Source organism: Falco peregrinus, chromosome Z, assembly GCF_023634155.1.
Source record: "Falco peregrinus isolate bFalPer1 chromosome Z, bFalPer1.pri, whole genome shotgun sequence".
NCBI lineage: Eukaryota > Metazoa > Chordata > Aves > Falconiformes > Falconidae > Falco > Falco peregrinus.
The window spans coordinates 7,893,214-7,920,437 of NC_073739.1; the positions used below are offsets into that span (position 1 = coordinate 7,893,214).

The 27,224-nt window shown below is 43.9% G+C and overlaps 1 protein-coding gene across 1 annotated transcript; it reads left to right on the forward strand.

Annotated features, from left to right (window-relative positions):
• The first annotated feature begins 2,024 nt into the window (after positions 1-2,024).
• On the forward strand, positions 2,025-26,615 carry FAM81B (family with sequence similarity 81 member B). Its single transcript, XM_055790994.1, has 8 exons — positions 2,025-2,059; positions 4,240-4,747; positions 8,441-8,559; positions 13,943-14,072; positions 17,634-17,740; positions 21,530-21,665; positions 23,896-24,091; positions 26,509-26,615. The coding sequence occupies exons 1-8, from the start codon at positions 2,025-2,027 to the stop codon at positions 26,613-26,615; spliced, it is 1,338 nt and encodes a 445-aa protein (XP_055646969.1).
• The last annotated feature ends 609 nt before the right edge of the window (positions 26,616-27,224 follow it).

Genomic DNA, 27,224 nt, shown 5'->3' on the forward strand with positions numbered 1-27,224 from the left:
TTTTATCTTTTTCATAGAACTGAGGGAACATAATGGCATATTGATTAACTGCCCTTGATGTCACATTTATAAATGTTCCTCCTCTGAATTTTCTTGATATTTTCTTGTGGTCTCTTTAACCCTGCAGGCCACTGACTTAAATTTGGTTTCCCAAAGTTGGAACTGCAGCTGTACCAGCAGAGAATTCTGTTAGGAAATGCTCATTGTCTGCTTGGCAGAACAGTGAAGTTGTTTGCTAGCAGCCAAATGGTCATCCTTTTTTTTTTTTTTTTTCACCTCCTGTCTAAAGCACTCTCAGTAATAAAAATAAACAAAGAAAATCCAGGAAATACAACATACAGAATATTTGCCCCATTTGAATCTTTTTTCTCCCTATGTGCAAGTGTCCCTGCATTGCTGTTAGCCTTCTCTTCCAGGAAAGTGAAGTCGCTCTGCTTTTAACAATTTTTTAATTCCTTGGGCATTTCAAACAGATTTGATGGAAGCATAGCACTCAAAGCTTTGAATGTCCTTCAGGTTTAGAGAGAATCAGCCATGTAGAGCTGCAGAGAAGTGTCACTGCCGATCTTCAGTGTGAAGCGAGGGTCATTTATTTAATTTAATTTCATTTAGTTTGGTCTTCTGACCAGCGCCACACATAGAAGTGCAAACACAGCTTGCAGCTGCCCCAGGCGCGCTGCCGCCGGGCTGGTGGAGCAGGTTTGCAGGGTGCTGCTGGTGTCAGGGAGGGAAGGTCTCAGAGGCAGCGCCGGGAACTGAAGGCATCCCGGTTGGAGGGTGGGAAGGGTCATGGGAGACGTGAGAGGGAAGAGGGATTATTTAGTGAGGGGCAGTAAAACTGCAGACTCTGGGAACTGCAGTTGGTTCACAGAACCATGCTTTGAACCGGGCTGTGCTTAGTACAAGAAGTTAGTGTGGTCTCCAGCAGCCTGTGGCAAGCTCTGGTTTTGTCTGTCCTGGAGACATTTCCAGAACAGGGATGTGAATATGCCAGTCAGGTGCACTGGGGTACCTCCGGGTGCCTCTGCACCTCTCCAGTGACACTTGTCAAGGCTAGGAGAGAGGCTGGGGCTATCACGCAGAGGCACTTCCTTTTTTCTCCTACTTGGCAAAATGAAAGCAGTATGACCTGTATTGCCTTCGCCTACCCCTTAGCTCTCCTCTTCTCATCTCCACACAGCTCCTGTCACCTCTGCCAGCCACAGCCTCCAGACCCAGCCTGCAGATCTAATCCAACTAACCCTGCTTCCCCACTTTGTTTTCCTCTTTCAATTGCTTGGTATGCTTTCTCTTGGACATCCCATGAGCACCTGAGCTCAGGCTTTGGGATGTCTTCCAATACAGCCAGTTCCTCCTGTCTCTCTAAACCTGAGCCTCGTGGGAGCAACTTATCCAGGACCAGGGAGCTTTTATTTCAGTCAGCCTCCTTCATTTTCTGGCAGTATCTCTGCTTGCAATGCCTGTGTACTCAAGGCCAGTAGTGCATATGCTTTAGCACCTTCAACAGCTGGAGAGTAGAGTGTTTCCTCTGCTTGGTCCTGAGCCACAGGAGGTGGCTCTGCTTGCAGAAAGCATCCTGGTGTGTGAGGAGCAACTGGTGTAAAGTACTTCTAGCCTATGAAGCCCTTGGAATCTGAAAACCTTCTTGGCTTCTCTACTTAGTGGTTAATTATGACTGATAATAATAATTGATGTATTTAGAGCAGCAGACTGCAGGGTTAGCTTACTGCACACACTCAGCTCTTTTCAAGGTCATTAATAAATCAAAGTGGCTTGGACCCCCTAAATCCATGTTAGTTCTACTAAAGCCAAACAAAGTCATACCTCAAATTTGCATTAGATTAGAAGGCCACTGAGGTTTGTAGCAGAAGTTAATTTCTGCAAATGACAGATCTGCATCTTTGGTAAATCTCCCAGTACCGACAGAGGGTTGAGGGTGTTTTATCACCCTGATTATGCATACAACCCTTCAAACTGACACAAGGTGACAGAGGGTAGAGGGTGATGACAGAGCCAGCGTCATAATGAGGAAGAAGATATTTATGGAAGCTGATGCAAGGTAGGTATCTCCTGTGCTCTTGGGCGTTTGTGTTTAGAGATGCACTAGGAGCTGGTGGGGGTCCAGCCGGCTGGCAGGGGCTTCCAGGCCAGTGATATGAAAAGGCTTGGAAGCCCCCCAGGTTTGGGTGCTGGCTCTGACAGGCATCCTGCAGGCTTCATCACTTCATGAGGGGCTTGAGACAGTAATCATGACAGCAAAACTTCTCTTTAGCCTGATCAGTAGCTGCTGGTTTCAGGGGTTTTTGTGGTTGTTTTTTTTTTTTCCTTTTGCTGCCTCCTCCGCCCTCTCTCCATGGCATCCCCCCAACCCCCCACTGCTGATCTTGATGCAAAAATGGAACTAAGTGGCTGGAGGCAGAAAAAGGGAGCAGAGGAAAGAGCAGGAGAGAGGGATGGGAGAGCAAACTGAGCAATGACCCATCTCTTCTGGTCACCAGAGTCACTGGACCAGCTCAGCAACTCATGAGGGTCCAAGGGGAATTCAGGAGGAAACTGTCTGCAAGGCGGGTGAAAAGGCAGAAAGGGTAAGGGGAATAAAGCTTCAGAGATCACGCATTTAAGTTCTTTGCACCTCCTCAGCAGGGCTCTGGCTCAGATCGAGCCATTGCTCTTGCATTGCCGTACGCCAGCGGAGCCGTGGTGCATGCAGCTGGCTGCATGCATAAAAATGCAGCGTAGTAAGACTTCTTTCTGACTTACCTAAGAGTGCTTTGAGCTAAGGTGCCCTGTTCCACATGTACTATGGTCTACAGTCATGGTCATAGATGAGTGAGGTAAGACTGTGTAACTTCTCAAGCTGCTGTAACCAGACCTTGAGCCTAAGTCTTGAGACTGACTGTGGAGGGGTAAGCTGTACACCAGTGGACTTCACTGAACTTACATTCCCATGCAACCATTTTCCTCTAAAATAGTGTCTTTTTTTTGTCTTTTTTTTTTTTTTAAATGAAGTTTTGTAAGAAACGAGATGCTTGTGAAAACTGAAGAGGGAAAAATAGATTGTGGAGGCACTTAATTTTCAACTAGTGACTTCTGGCTGTCACAAGTAGAAAAGAGCTCACACAGCCTCAACTGGTCATTTTGATATTTGTTTTTTACCAAGAAGAGATTGAAATTAAGCATTGAGATCTTGTGGGTACTTCATGGCTGCCGAAGGTTATGTTTATTTTAAAACCTTAATTGCACAGACAAATGTAAAGTAGCTCCTGGTGCACACAGACATAAGCCAGTTGCAGAACATCATTACAACCCATATGGCTGTAAAATTTGCTGCAGAGCATCCTTCGGCGCACTTCAGTCATTAAACTGTCATCTTTGCATTTTGTGTATTGATCGAGTGTGGTAGCTGAACTCTCTTCTCTTCGCCTTTCTTTTTTAAAAAATTATTTTTACATCAGAACCTTTATTTATAGCAGTCTAAAAGCAGAGAGCAAGAGAAAATGTGTATGACTTCTTTCCCGTATGACTAACTGTGTATTTTTCTTCATCATTAAGCTACAGGGTTTAGCTAAACTGAGTGATGAAAGGGTACTTCATATAGCATTGAGAGCATAAAAAATATGCCATTCAGGTTAAACTAAGATATAAAACAAACTTCATTTTCTGAATAACTTGCAAACCTAAAGTTCTGCAGTAACTAAATCTCTCTCACAAAAAAGTAATCACTGACTAGTTTTCCTCAAGCTCCAGACTGTGCCTGTCTAAATTGAGCTTCATTCTGTACCTGCCACTTTCAAATCCTTGCAACATCTTTCCTCTCTTCTATATTTATAAGCAGTTCCACTGAGCGTATTTGAGCCCCTGGCTCAGTCCTCTGGGTTTCAGCAGGCAAGTGGGGAGGGGGGTATCTGTAAGAAAACTATTAGGCTATCAGGCGTCTTTCCAGTGGGTAGATGTAAATAATACAAAGGAAAACCAAACTCTAGCACTGCTGTACTTGGCATCAGCTGTCCTTTCGCCCTCTTGGCCGGGGGGTGTTCCTGGGGACGCTCTGCACGAGCATTGCCACATCCATGGAGGTGTTTTTGGAGGTGGTCACTGGATGTATTAATTTTTGCCTTTATTTGAAATTACATAGGAAAAGCGTAAAATAAGGATTTCAATGGTGACATATTATCCAAGTACCTCAAAGCCTCTGAAAATAAGCCCAGGCCCTTAAGCTGTATGTGTTTTGCTTAACAGCTGCAAAAAAGTCATTTACATCTCCATAACTGTTAGTGGGACCAATGCCCAAATGTTAGCCATGTGTGGAGAGGTTGTTATTAATAATGGTATTGCAGAGATATGTAAGCAATGCATGGGAGCATCAAAGCCCCTGGTAGGAAAGACAGTCTGGACAACTGGGGCTGAGACTGGTCTCACTGTGGACAGGAGACTGCCAACACTCACATCCCTCAGCTCGCTTGCCATGACTGGTGTGACACCCGGGTTTTTTGGTGTTCACAGGAAAGACCCTTCCCCTCCTCCTTGCCCTGGAGACAGGGCTTGCCAGCTGGAAGAGCGGTTATCCAGCCAGGAGAGGACCACAGCTTTCCTTCTCCATCAGACTTTCCGAATCAAAGACAACATCGTCTCCTGCCTCCAGGGAAGCAAAGGTTATCAGCATGGGGAGACTGCTGCCCGGCAGCTGCTGGAAAATCACGTCCAGACCATTACGAGCATTGTTAAAAAGCTCAGCCAGGACATTGAGGTAATACGTGCTGAGGAGCATTTCCCTGCTTTAGTGATGCAGCTCTAGCCCGTGGTCCATTCAGCACTAATATTGGCTTCAGGAGCAGAAAAATACTCAACCTGACCACTATCTTTTAGTCAAATTCTGTTTTTTTCTGGTATAGTGGCACTTGCAGTTACTTGTTGAAAACAGAAGGGAGGGGTCTAGGGAAAGTAAAGAGGAAAAAAAAAAAAAAAAGGAAAGCAAAATGAATTTAAAAGCAGATTAAGAGTTTTGGTCATGTTTTGATTCAAAGTTTCAGATTCTATTTGCTCTCAGTTTTGTTCGAGTGCAGGAGATTGAGTTTGAGGGAAATAAGAAGCATGCTGTATTTTCATCTCATGTGTAATATCAAGGCTCGGTTTTGGGTTTACCCAGTTTTGCCAGTGCAGATGTTCTACTACTTTATATAAACTTCTGCATGCAGACATAATCCAATATTCCTGAAGCTTTTCACAAAGCTCAGTGCAGACTAGAATGAAGGTTCAGGTTCATGTTTTATTTTGAGTTTACTGATGGTTCTGTGCTGGAAATGCATGGGATGCCCTTGTTCTGGCTAAATACCTTTGATTATTTGCTCTTTTTTGTCAAATTTATATGTGAAATTTACCAACACCTTCTTTGGGCAGAGATGTAAAGTACAAAAATATCCTGAAATAGACTTCTCCAGGAATTGGTTTTGTTCTCTGAAGTGTTAAATGTCTTACAAATACCACTAAATTCACAATATGTTTTGTTTTTCATGTACTTGGAGAAGTATTTGATCTTCTGCACCTTTATCTTAAGAAATAGGTGGTCGTGGCTCACCTGAAATTAATCTGAATACAAACTAGGGTCTGCATTCATTTCATGCTGATTTTATTTTCAATTTTATTTTCAAGATTTTGATACTATGGTGATACATGCTATAAACCCACTTATTTTAGATCATCCAATTCCTCTAACCCTACTCAGATCAAGTCTGTACAGGACTGTTTTGCTAGAAAAATGCCTAAGATGCTATTAGCACCTAATTCTGGTCTTTTCCCTTGGTTGGAAATGACTCTTCTCTAGGTCCTAATCTCAGGTGTGTGTTTTCTTTGCGTACTTTGGTGGTGAGGATTTGATAAAGGTAGAGCAGCGACAGCACAGAAAACAGCACAGTGGGACATGTCAATCAAAGCCACTACAGAATTCGTGGAGGTTTGGGGAATCGCTCCTGGCACGCAGCAAATGAGGCCGGTTGGGCAATGTTGATTTCTCAAGCATTTTAAAAAAACCAAAAAAACCAGATCCACCAGGAAACATGACTCACTCGTACTCCAAATCTTCCCCAAAGCAGGAAGAACATCCTTCAAAAAAGCCTGCTCTGGGGAAAAGGCTGGCATGCTGTTGCCATCAGGAATGAAGCCAAGCCCCAGTACGCACATGCTTCTGCCAGAGCCAGAAAAATGCCCCCGCTGCCCCCACATCAGGGATGTCAAATCAACCAGTGCCAGGTGCAAAATGACCAGTCCCTTGACAAAGACATCCTTCACCATCCCAGGACAGGATTGCAAACTGCACGAGAAAAACATCAATACTAAAAACCTCAGGGCAGAGGGGAGGCGTGCCTGGCATCACCTCTGGTAACAACTGTGAGCAGCCATGCCTCAGCCCAGGGCTTGCACACAGGCCAAGGGGTGACCACCAGCTGCAAGGATGGCATGGTGCACATGGCTCTCCTTTGCCCGGGGGGGAGGGGGGGGTGAACTGTGGGGTGGGAGCACTGTTAGGAGCCTGGGGAGCTAGATGGAGTAGAAGAATATTGATTTCCCTCAATAAACAGGAGGCTGCTGCTTTCCATCCTAAGGAACAAGTGTCTCACGCTGCTTTTGCCAGTGAGGGAGCGGTGGTCCCATGCAATGCCTCTGTCTTTGCAGACTTGTGGCATCAGACTTGCATTGCCATGTACACTGCCAAAAGCACACTTGAGTTGTGCAGTGTATTCAACCCTTTGAGAAAATTATTTCCTGACGCAGAGCAGAAATAGTGATGTCCAGTGTGCTCAGTATTTCAGTTATCCACACTCCGCGTGCAGGGAGGCCAGGATTATTCAGGAATAACTGCATAAATGACAGACTTGAATTATGTTTTACTTCAGAGTTATTACAGCTTTCTGCACTCACCTGTGCCCCACTTTTGATGGATGCCAAAGAGCCTCACTTTTGCTGGAGAAGTGGGATGGTGGTGCTGCACGGGGACTCAGCAGGAGGGGTATTTGCACATGCTACCGCACCTCCCCTGCGTGCAGCAGCCTGGGAGATGTTTGCCCAGACTCCGATTGCAGGGGCACATCTGCAGGGGAACAGGCTCAGACACCACATCCAGACACACGAACTTGGGGCACCAGCACAAACCTGCTGAAACCCAGCCAGACTGCCCCTGTGCCCTCCCACAGCCCCGGTACTGGGACGAGCCTGTGTGACCCACAGGGCGGGCAAACCCATCTGCAACAACTTTGCCAAACTTCAAGCATTCTGTGGTTTAAATTTCCCCTGATATTTGTCCTTTCCTATATCATTAAAAACACACACACAAAAAAAAACCCAAATCGGGAAAATTTCAAACAAAAAGCCAATAAAAGCCACTCTTCTAGCACAAATAGGGTATTTGCCTAAAAAGGTTACAGCAGTGCTTAGACCAGGTGAAGTGCTGTGTAGTGCTGAATTACACTGAAGTATCAGCCCCAGGCCTCTTCTTTCAGCTTGGGAAGTAAAATTGGGAGGTTTTAGCAATCATTCCCCTGTTCCGCTCTGTATCTGTAAAAGGTCACAGAAGCTGCACAAGGGCTTGCTAAAATTAATGCTTGTGACACATTCAGATACCATCAGGATGAGCCACTTCAGAAAAGCCTACAGGGCAATTACTCCTTCCATCTTTAGATCAGACTTTTAATTCTGTGCAATAAATCAGATATCAGGCCACATACCGAGCAACAAGGGTAAAACAAGACATTAAAGAGCTGCTTATACTGACACACACATCCTTGCTCAGGGCTGGGTGGGTACATCTGTAATGCGCTTTACCAGCAGGGTCCGTGCCTTCACTGGAGCCAAAACCTGCCCTGCACAGGCCTATGTGCATTAAAAACATATTTTTACTTTGCCAGGTGAGGTGCATTAGCTTGGACTAAGCATTCGTGCATTTGCAGCGTGGGCAGCCTCTGCTCGGGGCAGAGATTCTGCAGCCATCTCTGCTCTGCCTTGCCCACCCTGCAAAGCCTTGCTGTGATGCCCTCAGGTTGCTGCAAAACACTCAGCTTAGCTATTGACTCGCTCCTCGAAACACTTGGTATCCTCTGTTGAAAAAAGAGACTGACTTTAAAAAAACAGTATGTTATTTATTAAGGGCTGTGCTGTACTGCAGACATTTGAGGGGGAGAATAAAATTGATTTCCCCATGTTTCCATTTCCTACTTCTTGTGTGCTAGACTTTTCAACATAGAGCAGATTTTTAAAGGCAAAAATGGACATATTATTTATGCAGATAAAGTTTTTTGAGAAAAATACACTGTTACTTTCTCCAAGAAAGAAACAGAAGCTTTCAGACCTGCTGCTGTAAGTGGTGCTTTCAAACCCAATTTTTAAATGGAAAAAAAAAAAAAATCCAAAGCAGAAAACCAAAAGTGCATTAATGGTCTTGAATTTACAGGTTTTGGAGAGGCAAATAAGGACAAGGGATGGTGTCGCAGTAGAAACTAATTTTGCGGTTCAGAGTCTGGACTATAAATACATCCAAGGTCTTGGAGACCTGCGAGGAAGAGTGGCAAGGTAAGGAATGCATCACGGCCCTCATTTTCATCTCTGCTAGTCAATTTGTGCAGAGCAGATTCAGAGTGGGCATAAATGTACTTCGCACTCATTTTATGTCTCCATTTTAGTGCCAGATCTGTGCTTTCACGCTCTCCATGTTAGAAAATTATCAAGCCAGGGAAAAATAACTATATTTTCCTGTTTCATTCTTCATCACACACTTAACATTTTGGGGATTTTTTTTCTTCTCCAGTCTGGCTAGACTCCAGTGGTTGTTTCCTCCTACTTAAACTCTCCTGTTGTTTCAGTAAAATCTTTTCTTCCTGTCTTGGAAAGTAGGTCTCGTTGAGCAAACAATTTCCTTTGGTGAGATTATGAGTTTTCATTGGTACAAGTAATTGCATGTATGTAACAGGTGAAGTTCCATGGGGCACTTCGAAACACAAAATATTATGATTAAAGAAAGACGAAGTGAAACTCTGCTATGTAGTATCAAGAGAGCACATGGATTAGGAACTGTCTGAACTGATATATTCAAAAATGTAATCATTATGGCATGTTCCTAGTGCATTTTTTTCCTCCAGAGGCCAGTCATATGCTTCTGATGCTGACATTTGTGGATAACACAAAAATTGGTCAAGTGAGGACAAGGTGGTCATAGAGAATAACTAGGAATATTAGCAATGTGGGCTGGTTGAGAAAAATGTACTTCATAAACCCAGTGAGAGACTGTTTCACAAGTGAGAAGTTTGGGGAATACAGCAGGTAAATAACTCACCGTGAGCTCTTACAACAATGCGGCATCAGAAATGCCAGGAGTGTGGTCTCGGGCAAAAGAAGCAGGGGACCAATAAACAGGGGGTGCATTTTAGCTCTACACGTCGCACAGAGATTGAAACCAGAATACTGTGCTGAGCCCAGAGTCCCCTTTATGAAGTTAAAAACGTGTTATGGTGTAAAGGAGAGCCAGGAATGTGATGGTAGAACGAGGAAAAATTCTGCCTGACAGAAGTATACATCTATGTATAGTTTATAGAAAAAAATAAATCCAGAGATGTATTCATTCCCATGTATAACTACCAGGAGAGAAAGGAAAACAATCATAGGATACTGAAGGACTCCAGACTATTGCAGACACCCAAAAATCCAAAATCAGATGCTGAAGCCAACACATTCAAAGTTGGCAGGAAAAAGATGGATTTTTTTTTTAATCCTGTGGCTGATTAGCATTGGCACAAAATGATCCTTCCTGCAAGTCTCCTGATGTTTTCAAATTCAGGTTGGCAGGCTCTCTGGATGATATGCTTTTAGCAAACCTGTAACATTTGATGGGTGAAGTGTATTGCTTCACTTTTCCTGGTGTTTTCCTAGGTGAGATCCTTCCCTTCATCAGCTGCACGGGGGCTTGCTCCCAGCTACTGTGCTTCAGTGATTGCCTGCAGCAGAGAAAAGCAAAAGCACTTGGGGAAATCAGGAAAACAGGGTAACTGTGGGGGAAAAAAATGACCAGTCCACTTCTACTTGCATAAAGAAAAAAAAAATACAAACAAACCAAGAAACTGGAGGTCAAGTGCTCGTGGAGGTCCACAACACTTTTTACGGGGTCCCGCTTTCTCTTCCTTTCTTGCCGATTTTTCAGGTGCACTGGCTGGCCTTTTCCACAGGTAGAAGGAAGGGTCCCAAAACACATATTGCACATAAAAACCTATTCTGAGGGCACCAAAGTCATTATCTTAGCATGCTGGAAACTAAGTCCTTAGACCTTATTTATTTTTAAGGTGAGAAAAAGGGAAAATGACAGGTTTTCAAGCTTCGTCAAAACCTGCTGGTATTGCAGAGCCAGATCTGGTGTGTTAGCAGCATTTCAACAGCAATAATATAATGCAGTGTTATGCAAATGATTGTCGTTAAGCTAAAGCATAGTACAGTTTTATGTGATTCATGAATCATCAGCACTTTCATGTTTTTCTTTCTGTGGAAGTTCCCCTCTGGAAATACCAGTCCTCAACTGGGTGCCTGCCCCCAGGGTCGTGGCTGAGGGGTGAGCCAAAATTGACATAACAGAGGACTGCCATTACAGTGATGATTAATATTGTGATTTTTCACGTTTCTTTGCTCTTGAGTTTCAGGATTTAAAATTGCTATGTGTGTTAAGTAGAGCCCAGGCTTGCTGGAGACAAATGCATGTGTTCATATCATTTACGTTTATTGAATTAATAGAAATCTTCCAAATGCAAACTTACGATGACAGTTTTCCTCTTGATTTGTACCCTAACCTTAATCCAAGAGTATTTGGGATGAAATGAACCTTAAATGGAGCCACTGCTCTTTCTCACAGCCAATGATTCATCCTCCTGTATTCTGCCATGTGTAAAGGATTAATACAATTAGCTCTTCTAATTCAAGTTGTGTCTATTCTTTTACTCTGTCTTTCCCTGAAAAATGGATGGAGAGCTTTTGCCAGCCACTGAGGTGGTTGTCCATTAATGCTTGGACCTTTTGACTACATTTCTACACCATGTAAACATTTATGTGTCAAGTAGGAGTGATCTTCGAAAAAACACAGCCTCCAGCATCTCCTGTATAGTGGCATTCCCATTAAATTAACTATATATTTTATTTATATCTTACTCTTCACAAGAATTCCTTTGGGCATGGGAATATGTATTATAGTAATAAGAATTAGGTAATCAACTGTAAAATAAACTACACTTCTGATAAATATTAATTCATTCTCTTCAGCCTCACCAACAAAAGAATAAATGAATGCACAAATGAATAAATAATGAACTTTTCACAGATGGTTATATTGTACTTATTTTTCTTGTGAGCATTTTGTTGCTTGGAGGGTAAGTCCAACATAGCACTAGACAATCAAAAGCCCTGGTGCATGCCCATGAAGTTACTTGACCCTTCATAAAATGCAGTAATTTGGCAAGTACAGCAGCCCAATACATACTGTTCCTTCCATGAATTTGGAGGATAAAGCTCCTTGAACATATAGCAGGTAGCTATATTCCTGTCTCTAATTAAAGCCTTTGATACAACCATCAGAGGCTTTTATTTCTTTTAATTTTTAATTTATATGCAAATCTCATAGGAGCACACTTTCTGTACTGTTCCCAGTCCATCTGCATGGCTGCTTGTGCACTCTCCAGCCTCTGTTTTGTACAGCTGGAAAGCCATGATCTCACTGCAAGCTGCAGAATGTCTCCTACATGAAATACCAAATTAGAGCAAGATTTAAGCAAGTTCCAAGTATCCCCACTCTTTTCGGGACTCAATCTGCCGAACTGCAATAATGCATTTAACTAATTTGCGTGTAATAATGATATTATGTGCAGGGAAAAGAGATCTGAGCAGACGTGGAGACATAAGGCACATCAGTGGTGCTGGGAGTCTTTGCAAAGCTTGCCACATCTGGTGGTCCCCAGGCAGGGCTCTCACCCCTCAGGCTATGCAGTAATGCAGGTGTAGTTGCATTAACCCCATGCTGCAAGCCTAGTTTTCAAGCTTTTTGGATCCCGTCGTCAAATCCTCTGTTTTAAAGTATTCTCATAGAATATTCAGGTTTCTTTTCTTGTTACGGAAGTTATGTCTTCTTACTGCTACAGATCCATTAACCTTCATCTTTCTCACACTCTGCAACCCCTTGCAAAGCCTTGCAGTTGTTGCCTTGGGGTGGGATTTTCCTAAGGGAGTGATAAGCCATGATCTCTCTGATCTCTGTTGAAAGAGCTGGTCTACTTGTGGGTGCAGTCAGTCAGCAACCTTGCACCTCAACAGCGGCTTTGTGTCATTTGTGCTCGTGTGCCTCCACATTCGCAACCAGCACAAGAAGCCCCCAGCCCACTGCAGTGCTGCTTGTCCCCTGTCCTGATGGGGACCTTCCAACCCCCAGGACCATGGTCCTCCACCACCCTCCCTCGCTAGCTCCTAGCTTCTTTTCTAGCTTTGCAGGGGGAGAAGCTGTGGTGGCAGTCGGCTCCGAAGCAGCATCCTCCCTTTCCATGTTCACACATCCATGTTCACCTTTGCAGCTATTTTGTACTTGTTTTCCAAATCAATGGTTTCTTTGATCGAAGTTCTGGCCTTTGTACAAAGCCTCTATTACCTGAAGTAACTTTATTAAAAAAAAAATGTCCTTCATCTACAAGCTCTGTAGGTGTATCACAATATCTAAGCATCATCAGGAGATGACGAAAAACTGGTCTATTTAAACTGTCAAAATTTCTCTTTAGATCCTTTACCTGTCAACAGCACCAGCTGTATTCAGTGGTGGTGCTTTGGAGGATAATTTCTCTGGCATTTTAAAACTTACCTGTTTTCTTCACACAACTTTTATTCTGTTATTTATAAGAAATTGTGCACTGCTTTGTGCCTGTAAGGTATTTTTTCCCCCACTCTTGTTCTAAGTACTACCAGCACTGGGGCAGGCAGTCACTTCTGGGGCAACAGTGTGAAGGTGGGGTGCAGGAGGGGAAGCCTGTGTCTCTTTGCTCACGTCAAGTATCTATATAATGTTATATGTATATTTACATAGACACAGAAGAAAATCTTCTTGATCAAATTAAAAAAATATATTTTTAATATATATTTACCTCTATACTGATACTATACATACACGATGTGTGTGTGTGGAAATGGAGAGAGATTTATAGATTTATAGATATATACACACACGTGAAAAACAGGGGCTGAAACAGCCATTCCTTCCACCTGGCGAGAGTAGCTCGTTGAGTGTTATTCAGTGCCTGTGCTGCTCAGTTCATGCTGCCGCCCTCAAATCATTTATTTGTTAATTTTAAATGTGACAAGATATTTTGCGGAACGCAACTGCAAGCATTTAAATAGCAAATGACAAATGCTTCTTACAAAACAGCAAGGTTTTTTGCTGTAAAAGTGATCTTCCCCAACACCTGGGTCCAGCCAGCAGAGGCTGCAGGCTGGGTTGGGGCAGCAGGATGCCATCTCTCCTGGTAAGCACCCAAAAGTTGGGGGTGCTCAGAGTTCAGACTGGACTCCTAATTTATGTGTCAGATTTGATTTATTGAGATCGCAGAGCGGAATTTAGGGGGGACCCAGTCTGGCAGGGTGAGCTGTGGATGGGTCCTGCAGACCCCCTGGAGCCCATGGGCATCACTGCTGCAGTGGAGGGCATCCCTCCAGCTGCCTCCTGCTTCCTCACCGTAGTTCCAGCAGCATTGTAATGGGCAGTAACGTCTGGGAGCAGACGGGGGTCAGGGTTGTTGCAGTGGGGTGTCTCTGCCTATTTTGCCACTTGCCAGGGTGGTCCTGGGGCGATGGATTTGAGCTGGCAGCAGCGCATGGAGACCGGCACCTGCCTTCAGCCACTCTCCAGTGCCCCCTGCACAGGCTTTCGTCTCTGGTTTGACCACAGGTGTGAGGCAAGCATTGCGAAGCTGTCAGAAGACATCAGAATCATCAGGTGTGAGGCCCAGAAGACTGATAAAGAGATTTATGGCCTTCACTCTGCCCTCAAAACTTGTGTTGGCGATTTTGAGAAGAAGGTGAGTAGAGAAGCGTCCAGTGCAATATCTGGTGAGTGGTGACTATGCACACATAGATACAGCTTCTTTTCCTAATTGCTGACCAATATTGAAGACTGATATAGTATTTATTAAATATGTCAGGATTTTTAATAAAAAAATAAGTTTTCCATGATACTATAGAATCATAGAATACTTTGGGTTGGAGGGAACCTTTGAAGGTCATGTAGTCCAACCCCACTGCAATGGGCAGGGACACCTTCCACTAGATCAGGCTGCTCTCAGCCCCGTCCAACCTGTCCTTGAATGTTTCCAGGGACAGGGCATCCACAGCTGCTCTGGGCAACCTGTGCCAGTGCCTCACCACCCTCTTTATATCTAGTCTGAATCTACCTTCTTTTAGTTTAAAACCATTAACCCTTGTCCTGTCACTACATGTCCTTCTAAAATGTCCCTCTCCAGCTTTCTTGTAGGCTCCCTTTAGGTACTAAAAGGCCACTATAAGGTCTTCCCTGAGCCTTCTCTTTTCTAGGCTGAGCAAGCCCAGCTCCCTCAGCCTGTCTCCATAGGGGAGGTGCTCCAGCCCTCTGAGCATCTCCATGGCCTCCTCTGGACATGCTCCAACAGGTCCATGTCTTTCCTGTGCTGAGGACCCCAGAGCTGGATGCAGCGCTGCAGCGGGGGTCTCACCAGAGCAGAGTAGAGCAGCAGAACCCCCTTCCTTGACCTGCCAGTCTTGCTGCTGGTGATGCAGCCCAGGACACGGTTGGCTTTCTGGGCTGCGAGCGCACGTTGCCGGCTCACGTCCAGCTGTTCATCCCCCAGCACCCCCAAGTCCTTCTGGGCAGGGCTGCTCGCAACCCCTTCACCCCCAGCCTGTACTGGACCGGGGGCTGCCTGACCCAGAGGCAGGACCTTGCACTTGGCCCTGTTGAACCTCATGAAGTTCACATGTGCCCACTTCTCCAGCTTGTCCAGGTCCCTCAGGGATGCCAACCGCACGACTCTGCTTGGTGTCATCTGCAAACTTGCCGAGGGTGGTGTGCTCCATCCCACTATGTCACTGATGAAGGCTTAAAACAGTCCCAGTCCCTTGAGGGACACTACTCATCACTGGTGTCCACCTGGTAGTGGTGTTTATAATAGATGTAAGTTAATAACAGATAATGAAAATATTCTAAGATATAGGGATCCTCAGATCATAAATGGCCCATTACGGTTTCTCAGTATCATTTATATTTGAGGGTGTCTGGAAATTTCAGTTGCAGACACTTTGGCACTAAAAAGATCATCTAAATTCACTCTTGTTTTCTTTAATTTTTAGGGTGGTGGCAGGGAGGCATCTAATAGCATATATCTAATTCCATATTAATTTTGGTAGTGCTTCAAAGGCTTTTGAAACTGTAACACTGAAAAAGTTGTGGAAAATGGTGTTTTTTTCTGTGTGGTGGGGTTTTTTTCTCCATGGAGTGCATAAGCCAACAGTGGATGTAGGTGGCCTTTGCATGTAAGAGGTTCGCTATGCTCAGTAGTGGTTTTGAAGCCTCTAGCAGGATTGGGAGCATTAACAGTAATATTTTACAATCCAGGTGTACCAGAAAATTCAGTTTTCTAAACCTGCAGCATGACGGCTTTCTGCTCCTGCTCCAAACTAGACGTCACCTGTGCCTGCCAGGATTGAGCAGATGTGGGACATGCAATTTCTCATGCACTCTGTTATTGCATATAATCTCATTACCATATTTTGAATGCATCTTCTGTTGCACAGGGCACAATGCCAGTTGTCATGTACCTTGCCTACCCAAGGTCCTCTTCTCCAAGGAAAAATCACTCATGACAGAACTTAAACAAAGATATTTACCTGGAATTCTGTTAAAAGGCACTGTTTGGACATCTGTCCACTTGAATACCTATGAAAAATGTTCTTCTGTACCTGGAAGCAGGGAAGGGAAGTCTGTGTTATTTGCATGAAACAGTACACAAATTCATGTGAAAATAAGTCAGGGTAGACATGGAGCAGGATGCAGAAGGAACTGCCTCAGCTGAAAAGGGAAAGAATTGCTCTCAAGTGACTGTAGGAGACAAGAAAGGAAAGAATTTCTGAAAAGAAAATTTTCTTCTGTTGCTGTAAAGGAAGGAGGTACCAACACATTATGAGTCTTCAGTGGCACCTTTTTGACGTCGATGTGCCATGGTTACCAAGCATGTGGTGGCATCTACTTGCCGGGATTTTTTTGGTACTCATTAGGTATAAAAACTTCTGGGATTTTATATAAGATTTTATAAAATCTGCTGGGATTTCACATCTGCTTTAATTCATCAAATAACCAGGGGTAGGCAGGCTGAATCCATCATCCCTTGCATCAGACTGCTCTTCAAGATCAAGTGTTTACCTGCAGCAGCAGGTAACGTAACCCAGGCTGCACAGGGAAAACCCTTGGATGGTGAGGGGTCACACGAGAAATGGGTTTCTGGTGGCTGCCAGTCTCCTGAGTCACTCACATGCCATCTTCCAGAGGCACATGGACTTCTAGCTTCTCTTGAAATAGTGGATGCAGTTGCTGGAGCATCCACGGTGTTTCCAAACCACTCCAGTGTGCTGTATCACCAATGTGTCGGGAGCCCTGGGCATCACATTTTCACACCAACTGTGATGTGCAGAGCCAGGTGTCTGCAGGTGATGGGCAGGCAGCTCAGGGCCTTGGCTTGCCAGGCCCTCCAAAGACTGAAATTGCAACTCTTAGATGGGGTATTTCCACCTTTTCCTGCCCATAGACCCCAACGTGATCAGGCCACTGCTGCCAAGGCCACGAGCACTTGCATGTCCATTCCTGCAGGACACGGGGTGCTTGGCTTCACCTCGCAGGTCCACCTTGTTCTCTGCATCCCAACTGAGGGCTCTCAGCCTGCTGGTTGCATTGGTGAAGCAATCTATTTTCCCCTCACCCCAACAATGAATGATCCTGTGAAAGGGGCATCTCCAAGCAAAAGAAGTCTGAGAGAGCATTAGGTACCTGGGAAGTCCCACAGCCTAGAGACCCTGGGGCTGTGCAGAGCTGGGGCTGTGCACCCCAACACAGATGCGGCAGTGGGGGCAGACACTTTGAACAGGGTCCCCCAGGTACCATCTGGGTGCTGCAGCCACCAGATCATCTGTTAGTGCTGGAGAGTTTCTCTTTGCTCTTCTTGGGATGCCATTAGGTGTTGGGAAGCCAACACTTTGCAACATGCATGCGCTTTCATGGATTTACCCCTCGGTTTCTGCCACTGCTGGGGAGATCTGAGTGGTGCCCGATGCTCTGTTCAAACCACGTGAGTGTTGCTTACCCCTGCATCTAATTGCGAAGCCTGCATCTAAAAAGACATTTGACTTCAGAATGTCTTACAGCCTTGGTGACTCTGAGCTCAAGTCTTCAGTCTTTACTGAATACTGAATGAAATTACTTGTGAGAAAGGTTCATTTTTGTGTAGTTGTACCTTGATGTTAGTTGGTTTTTTCCATGCTTGCAATTATAATGCATATTTAAATGTAAGTGCTCGTAGTCTGGCTCATAAAGGCTTTCTCTGCTGAATTCTCATTAGGTAATGCAGCTATTAGGCAAGATAGAGACTTCCAACTCTGATCAAAGCTCGAATTTAAAGACAGTCCAGGGAGAACAACATCACAAATTGCAACTTCTGGATTTCAAGTAGGTGATGGAGAGTTTTTCATTATGATAATTCATCTTGAGTGCTTTAGCGTGATGAACAGGTTGCCATGAAAGAGCAAAACAAACCCATTAATTAACATGCATTCAAAACACTAAGAGACAGTTAATGAAGATCTATGCCATAAAATAATGAAAATACATAACAAAAGTATATTGTCTTGCAAGCTAATTGTTAAAATGGGGCACTAAATGCCATCCTGTAAGAAGAAAGGTATGAAACCAATTAACTTTCCATACTGAAAAAGAAGGCACCAAATACAAAGACACTATTTACCATTATAACTGGGGCTAATTTGTGACTTGCCTAATGTGCAGAACAAGACATCTGCTTTAGGCACTTGCATACTGTCAGCTCATTTCAAAGACAGGCACCCAGGGCAAGGGTGCTGGTGACAAAGAAAGGTGGGCAGAAGGCTGAAGTAGCTGCACAGCCACATGCGCTCACAGATTTGTGACTGGTTCCTTACTTACCTAGTACATTTTTCCTATTCTGGCTGCAGAAGTATTTTTAGAGTGTCATTTTAATCTTGGTGAGTTCTAGAGAGGAGGGAGCTCCAGGGAATGATGCAATGAACAAAAGCATCTGGCATCCATATCAAGAACAATGCAAAACAGCCCAGCAATGAATAGCAGAGCCAGCACAAATAATTTAAAATCTAATTATAATAATCCTGCAATAATGATATTTCAAAGGCAATAGTTCCACTCCTTAAAATGGTGAAGTATTGAATAAAGATTTATTTTAATTAAGATTTTATCTGAATTGTATTCAGAAGTAAAAATTGGCTTGAACTTTAAACAGAAGAAGGTTCTTATCAAGAGAACAGGAAAAAGAATCAGTGTGAATGGGGAAATAATAGCAATTAATTAAAACCGGAAAAAGGGAAGAAGGAATAGGGAGGCAGAGAGCAGTGGATGATGGAGATCAAGATGATATGAAAGGGACAAGGAATGAAAACAAAATAAGAGGGACGAAGGAATGGTACAACACCAGAAAAGAAAGAAATTGGAAAACTGAATTGAAGTAAATGCTGAGTTTCTCAAAAGTTAATGAAACCTTACTGCCACTGTCAGCAGAAACAGGAAGCTTGAAAAAAGTTGACTTTCCAAACACTGAGAAGTGCTGGCTTTGTGTATTTAACATAAAATAAAAAATACGCATTTACTAAACATTGAGATTTTATTCTAGTTAATATAAAATTTAATTAAAATGGCATGCCCTTTTGGGGAATGTCTGTCTCCTTTTATATTTCTCCTTTAGAAGTCTACCAGATTTATGTATTCTTTTTATAGAGCTGAAATAAAATTTAACTTCTGGAACAGACTGGAGCTTCCGCATAAATCTTGGCATGTTTAAATCATCTTTAAAGCCCAGAGTTACCTTGTCAGTTGACATGCAGCTGCCTGGGACCTAGTCATCTTTGACTGCAGTCTGGCAGTTGTACTGTAAATGTACAAACTGATAATGTTACCAGAAAAAAAATTTTAAAAAAGATTAATTTTAAGTGTATTTCATGGGAGTTGTGCCTTGCTCAGAAATATAGCCCTTCGCAGGGAAGCGATGCTTATCTCTCAGGGTTGGTTAAGTTGGAGTAGCTGCATTCTACCACAGAAAGTCAATTCAGTTGGCAAAAGATCAGTTTTCACATGTGAAGGTTTGTTGTAGCTCTCCTGGAGTATGTTTTTATTAATTATCCACAAGCGTCCCCTTATTAATATTTCAGGGCTTTGCTGGGCCAAAGACTATGGAAAATCATCTGCCCCTGGAGCCTTGCTGCTGCTAGATGTATTTTTGTAAGCTACATGTAGGAGGGATGCTAATCGAAGGAAGTTTAAAATAAAATAAAACATGTTGGTGTTTTATTATTAATAAGAAGTCATTAATGTTAAATCACCATCATCATCATCTCGCCATTGTCAAGTGTGTCCCTTGAGATGGGCCCCAGCCGCCTTTGTCCTCCTCAGCAGAGCCACGTGCTGGCTGTGGTTCACAGGATTTGCATCCCAGAAAGACTGTTGTGATCATTTGGTCTGGACCACACAGGCAGTGTAACCTCACGGTACTGCTAGTGTGGTTCACAGCAGTCATTTTCAGTATTTGTTAAATAATTTTAAATAAAATTAATTATTTCTGCAGTTCTCCCCCTTCCCCCCGAGGCAAGCCAAATCTTATTCTGTTGTCTAAACGCAGTTTCAAGTAATTAATTTTTAGATTTAAGTATTTCCTTCTTCCTCCTTTTCCAGCGTCAGGGAAACTGAAGCAATGTCAAACGCCACTTGCCAGCTACGCAAAATTTGGGTTGGAGCCCTTGAACAAACCTGATCATCAATTCTGTCACCCGTCATTAATTCATATTCACCCATTAAATGATATTCCCCAAAGCTGTTCAGTAATCCTAACACAAACGATGGCAAGAGACCTTGGTTTTATGCCTGATGGATTGAAATATCCTGATTACACATATAGATATGAAAGTGTAGTCATCATTGGTGGTCTCTATCATCAGCATGCTCTCACAGTATGCTTTTATTTCCTCGTGAACAAAGATGAGTGCTTCAGGAAGCAAACTCTGTGTGCGTGTTCAGAGTAGGACTACAAATGACAAACTCTATATGAAAACAACATGTTTGTCTCATGAAAAGTCAAATCGTAGAACTACTAAAATGAGTGATAGTGATAAAGTGACCTAACAGGCTGCTTATATAGAAGATCTTGAAATTACACGGTCTGTAGCAAACGGCAGTAACATACCACTTAGAGAGATTTTGCTATCATTAGTGTTTTTTATCACATTTACAGTAACTGTTGATGGTAATTATCACTTCATTAGACTGATACAGAGCTGTTATCAATCACTCTGTATAAAAAATACTTTAACTCAAACATCATTTTGAAAAGGGATACTAAATATTAGAAGTGCTGTAAGCATTAGGTCTGGTTATAAAATTCTGCTCCTTACCTGTTGGTTTGTATCCTACGTGAGGCCCAAACAAATTTTAAGCAATCATTGTTTGCATTCAAGTATGTGTTAGAAATGAATACAATTACATTAATTTTTTTCATGACAGTCCTACAATCGGGTCATATGCACAAGCATGAAAATTTGTATATATGACTACAGCTTGGACCTAAGTTCATCTCTTGTCATGGTTCATGCTGTAAATTACATGTTTCAGCACAAGAAAATCAAAATCGAAACCATACAGCTCCCTTTAACTTGACATTTTTCAGATTTGACCCAAGCAGCATGTTTTTTCAGCACTCTTGCCTGTGGTTCCCTGTCTTCTCCGGGTGCTGCTTGCTCTGTCCTGGGTGGGCTTTTACATTTCTATCCACCTACTGCCTCAAAGACAACTCTGTATTCTCTTTTTGGGTTAGTTATACACTTTTTTTTTATCATTATGAACTTCATTTTCAGACCGCAAGTGGCTGCGCTGCTCTCCCTGATGCCCAGTGGTGTGGCTGACGTTCAGTGGGATAGTGCAGTTTCTTCATCTGCTTCAGAGTTAATTCAAATGGGAAATTAACATTTTTCAGCCCTCAGATATTTTCCTAAAGTAGACCACAATACATAAATCACATTTTGGCATGTAGGTACAACCTCCAAGGTAAGGATTAATAAAATAATTGAGCTTAGGGCTTGTTAGGAAGAAAACTATTGAGGAGATTTGGAGTAATTTAAGCAATTTACTCAAGTGACTCAGGACTCCTCCATAACACTGACTAAGCCTCAGTCTTGTTACTAAAAAAAATACTCATAATTTTAGGTTGACAAGTATTGTAAGTGACTTCAGGGATCAGATACAGACTCATCGGAAGTGGACAGAGGCGCAGCAGGCACGCTCTGAAGAAGATCAAGCACAGCACAGGCATCAGCTGCTTAACTTGGTGAAGGAGAGACTGGTAAGAAACTGGCAGTGGAGGCACTGGGGTGGCCCACATCCCTGCCAGCAGTGGGAGCAAGAAGCACTGGTCCCATCACCTTCATCCCGGCAGGCACCAAATAACGCACACAAAGCCCGAGGTCTAGCACAGAACCAGCTGCCTTGGGATGCAGCCAGCAAAGCAATGAGTTACAGAAATCAGGTGATCACAGGTTAATTTATTTTGGAAGGGATAGCTGGAAATTCATAAGGCTCAACATCTCGCTCAAACCGGGCCAACAACAAAGTCACAGCTTGAGCTTCGTCCAAGTGATTCTTGTTTCTGAGGATGGAATGCTCCGGGCATCCCAGGAAATAAACTCTTCCCTGATTAAGGCACAATTTCACATCTGTGTAACCCTGATATACCTGACCATGGCATTTTCCTGTCCCAAGGTGAGCATCGGTGCCACCACTGACCAGCCAGTTTCACTCACTGACAAGCTCAGAAAAGGAAGGGAGGGTCTGTGCAGATCCTGCCTGGCTTTAAATATAGACAAACCCTCACCATCCTGCGGTCGGTACATTAAAACGCAGCTTTTTTCGGTTCCACAGCAGCAGTTGGTGCTTGGCATGGGACCAATGCCTTTTAATTAATTCCTTCACAGCTTTTAAAGCTTATCCTCCTTTGCTGTGTGCAGTTCCTTGCACTTCAGAGTTCAAAAGTGATCAAAACACGATCGTAATGTCTTAGAGCCAGGATGAAGGTTGCTGATCAAAGACCAGAATCAGAAGTTGCTTTGAACTAAAATGCTCTTTCCTGAACTTTAGTCTCCGTTTATTCTGCCTGATGATGGTCTCTTCTACTCAATGCAACCAACACTTAGTGCAGCTAGGAAGATAATAAAAATACTTCCATCTTGTCAGCCTCTATCTTGAAGCTACTCTTTGAGTTCCCTCCCTCCACTAACAGCATTTGTGATTATTTTTGCATAAACCACACCAAGGTCTGCAGTTACTCTCCCTTAAGTGAGACTGCTGTGCCAAAAAAGACAGTGTTAACAGGAGTCGGAGCTTTCAAAGCGCTCTTGAATAGGTTGAATAAGGAATGCATTTGTTTTTCCATGTATGCACAGACATGCACAGGGGCTTGCATGGCACTCCTCTGGAAGTACATCTCAGTCCTCGGGAGCTAAGGAAACCTCAGCACAAATACTGGAGAAAAGCAGCTGGGGATGAGCTTCCACCTGTGCCAGGAGGGCACTTGTCCCAGCTCAGCCGTGGGCCCTGCGGTGCAGGCAGCTGCCCTCGGCAGCGTCCCTGTCTGCGCTCTTCGGCTGGGCTGGGGGGATGCGCCTCCAGCACAGCCGGGGCTGGGGGCTGGTGGATCTGGCAGGCTGTGTGCTGGTGATGGAGCCGTTCTGGGTGTGCAGAGCAGCAGCTCGGTTGTTCCTGGAGCTGACTCACTCCAGCAGCCACCTGCACTGCACAGCAATGTTTGTACACTCAGAGCATGTTCCACCGCCACGCTAAAACTCTGTTTGGGTTCAGACAGCTCTGCTGAGTGTGCAAACACCTTCCGTGGGAGGTAGAGCCATTGCCTTGGCCCCAGGACTCCCTTGGGCCTCAAGGGCTAAAGAAGGTCGGAGGATTTTGACCATACTGACCAGATTTGGAGTTGACCACTGGCCTCAGTGCAACTTGGAGACCGAGGAAGGGGTGGGCAGCCACACAGCTCAGGTTCGAGCATGCCTCAAGGAGGGGGAATTGTCTCCAAGAGCTGTGCTGTGCTCAGCAGTGGGAGAGAGCTGCTTGCCATCCCTCAGGCAGCTCTTACATGGCTCAGCCTCCTTATTTACACCAGCAGCTGAGCTGGGTTTACACCAGTGTTGCACCCCTTAGGTTGGAAAGCTTGGACTTGAGATGGGTGCATGAAAGCAACCTGAGATAGGTGGTTTGAGTTCCCAGTCTCCCATTGCAAAATCTAACAACAAACCAGTGGACTTAAATGAATGAATAAATAAAATAATAATTTAAAAAGCACCTTTGCCCTGGCCCAGCCTCAGTTTCCCAGTTTATTTGGTTTGTTGGGGAAGAGAGGATTGATGCATCCTCCAGGGTACCAAATCTCACCTGCATTTATTGATTATTCATGTGCTGTCACACATGGGATTAGGAAGCAAGACCAATTAAATGCATGGTTTGGCAGGAGGCAGGTTAATGTGGGCATGTGTTTATATGTACTATAAACCTGTGTTATGTATTTAAAGGAAAGAGCAGAAAAAAGAGTAGAAGAAAAGCTCCTACTTCTGTCATTAAAGCTAGAACAAACATCTAAGCCACAGAAATATGAAAAGCAGTTGAACCAGATGAGAACTGATGAAAAAAACCTGCATGCAAGAATCACCAGGTTTGAAAGACAGATCTGGAAGGAGCTTGAGGAAATCCAGAATGAATACAGATCAGGTGAGGATGGGCTTCCATGCAATTTATTTTAAGAATAAATTTATACAGTAACTTGCTGTTTCAGAAAATATGTTACAGTAAAGACAGAGAGACATTAACATTACTATTTCTGTCTCCCAATCTGCAAAGACCGAGGTGTATGGGTTAGCACACTTGTCTTTGCAAACAGCATGACATGTGCACACAGGTTACTTTCTCGTCCTAAGAATCTCAGGGTAAGACCTTTTAAAAGGCAATTTCACAACCTGTTTTCCAGATTTTTTAAGAGCACCTATTTCTCCTGTTAGCCCCTAACCCTTGCTGGGAGGCACAAGTCATTCCGTTTTGCACAGATCCTGCTGCTGAGGGCGCGTTTGATGGTTTTCTACCATTTCCATCCTTTACTCTTGTTCTCAACCGACAGTAGCTGGAGAAAGGCATCTGGATGAGTCACAGCTTCCCGACACAGACCATACGTTGTGCAAGTGGAGAGGGAAGCAGTTAGATAACGCTGCTGAATGCACGGCAGCTGCTTCCTGGGGCAGTCACAGCAATGCTCCCACAGAGCATGAACTGCTTTACCGATCTGAGATGATTCTGGCCGTTCAACTTTCAGCAGCAATTAGGAAGGCTTTCACCTGGCACTGAGCACGCGGCCTTCCCAAGGCAGGTTTCACCTGCTGTAACCTGCCCTATGTCACTCAGACGTAGCTGCTGTGGTACCCTCCACTTGCAGCTGATCGTGGAAACACAGTGGACACATCAGTTTCCCCCAAAAAATCACTCAGCCCTCTCTTCATGAGAACAGATGGCTGAAAATCATCACACAAGGGCTTCACATCTTACATGTTCTCACTTGAAACTCAAGTGTCTGGCTCTCATCTTCCAAGCTGTCTGTGATTGAGGGCCCCAGCTCTTCAGCTCCAGTTCCTTCATCCTCTGCAACCACCTACAAGCTCTGCTCCAAGGCTGTAGCAAACCAAGCTCTAAATTAGTCAAAGTCTTTGCGCAGCTTGACACAGGAAGGCCTGGTTGTCTACGAGACCATCTGAGTGAGCACAGGACGGCATCTTAAAGAAAGCTGTGGCTAAGAAATGTCAGTATAGAAAATGCCGGTGCTGAGAGGAGAGAGTCCTTAATTTCAAATTCCTGCCTGCAGAAATTAACAACAGAGTAAATCCGTTTATACCAAACTTTGGCCATGCTTGTGTTCAAATTCAAGTCCAAGGATTGCTCTTCCCCGTGGCATTCCTCCGGCAGGGGCTGACCCCAAAAGCGGGGAAAGAGGCCACTGAAGAGGTGCAGAGCAGCTTGAAGGGCACAGAGGCAGCCTCTAGACTGTCTCAGCAGCTGTTTGTGCTTCAGCACAGATTGGCATCTTGGAAATCAGAGACATGTCTGGAATTTATAAAATTCTATGCAGCAATTTGGTTGAACACTATCTAGACTGTAGCAGTAACAAAATTAAACCATATTAAACAACCGTTGCAAAAAGAAAAACATGTCATCAGCTGCCATGTTACAATTAGCAGTTTAAGAACAAAAAATAAAAAGAGGAAGAGAATTAATTTTACTCCACTGTTAGGCTGCTTGCTTGCTAATAAGTTAACACGTGACATGCTTGGACAAATGTGAAGAACTACTACTTCATAATTTGAAAGTTATTGCAACCTGGAAACAGCTAGGTAACAGCAGCTTACAATTCTACTTTTCCAGTCTATATTTAATAATATTTGACTGTACAGTGGTGCCACAAAGATGTATCAGGTGCTTTGTATTTCTGTTTTGGAAAAAAGCGTGTCTGCATATTGCCATCTCTCTCTTTTTATACACCTGTGTACAGCTGCACAAGCACATAGCCAGTGATGCTGAGCTCCTGTTCTCCCAGAATTGCATTAAAACCCAGCATCTGATTCAGATTAAGGGTAACTCTTACAGCTGCTACAACTCTGGGATACCCATGGCACCAACCTTGCTATCTGGTAGGCGGGCTGCAGCAGTGTCAGTATCCCATAGGAATACAGAGTCTTTGATTCAAAATAAGGACTTCAGACTTAAAAAAACACCAGACCAGAAAAAACAAACCCAATGCTCAATGGGAAAAAAAAAAATGCTTTAAAAGCTAACAATACCCTTGGTTTTAAAGGTTTTAAAGTATTTTCTTTCCTTCACACCGCAAATCTGATGTCAATTGCAATTTACTGCTATGCATAATCATGCTTGGTATTGTTCAATGTATTGGAAGATACAAGTCCTATAGCAAGGAGCTTGCAACCCAAGCTGCTCAGGCATGCCTATAGTATTCAATAAAATGCTGAAATAGATTTGATGTGCTCTGTATTAAATGTGGGTCAGAAACCTTTGCAAAGAAAAAGAAAGCTCTTTTAATGTGTTGAAAGCGACCACTATTTGATGAATTCTTTCTATTCTTCTACCAGGATTTCAATCCATTCGCGAGTCTCTGGAGTTGCTCAAGCAGATACAGAACACAAAGCTGAAACTTGAAAAAAAGAAAATTCAGAAAGACATGAAAAAGAGACAATGAAAGTGACCTCCCAGAAGACTTAACACCAAGAGCAAGCCTTGTCAACCCTTGCAGGTGCTCTCTCCAGTGGGAAGCAGCACGGGGTTAAAGACGTAGCCTTTAGACACACCTGATTTTGTTCTCCCCTGTCCCTGAAGGATCTGACTGCTACTTAGGATACTGTGCAGCCAGAAAAACAACAGCTCTGTAACGCTGTAAGAGGCTGCGCCGGTGAGACCCACCATCGCCACAGCAGATGTGTTGTCTCAACATTGCTATGGCAGGAAACTCACGCCACCACCACAGTGAATGATCTATCTATACGTTGTTAAGGCAGGAAGGTAACACCACTGCCACAGCAGAGATTTACCTCTACATTGTTAAAGGAGCAAACCGACTGATGCCATGGAGCAACGGGGGAGGCTGATCCTGCAAAACTCAACCAAACCCCTGTGCATGTGCCCAGCCCTGGGGTCAGGGGGAACAAGGTGCCCAAAGGCCCCTGAGGAATGTTGGGCACATACACCATTGCCGGGTGGAAGGTGTGGTTAAGCAGAACAGCTTGTAACAGCTCTAAAAAACCGGAACCAACTAACATTGAACAGAATGTTCCCCTGCCAGACTTGGAAA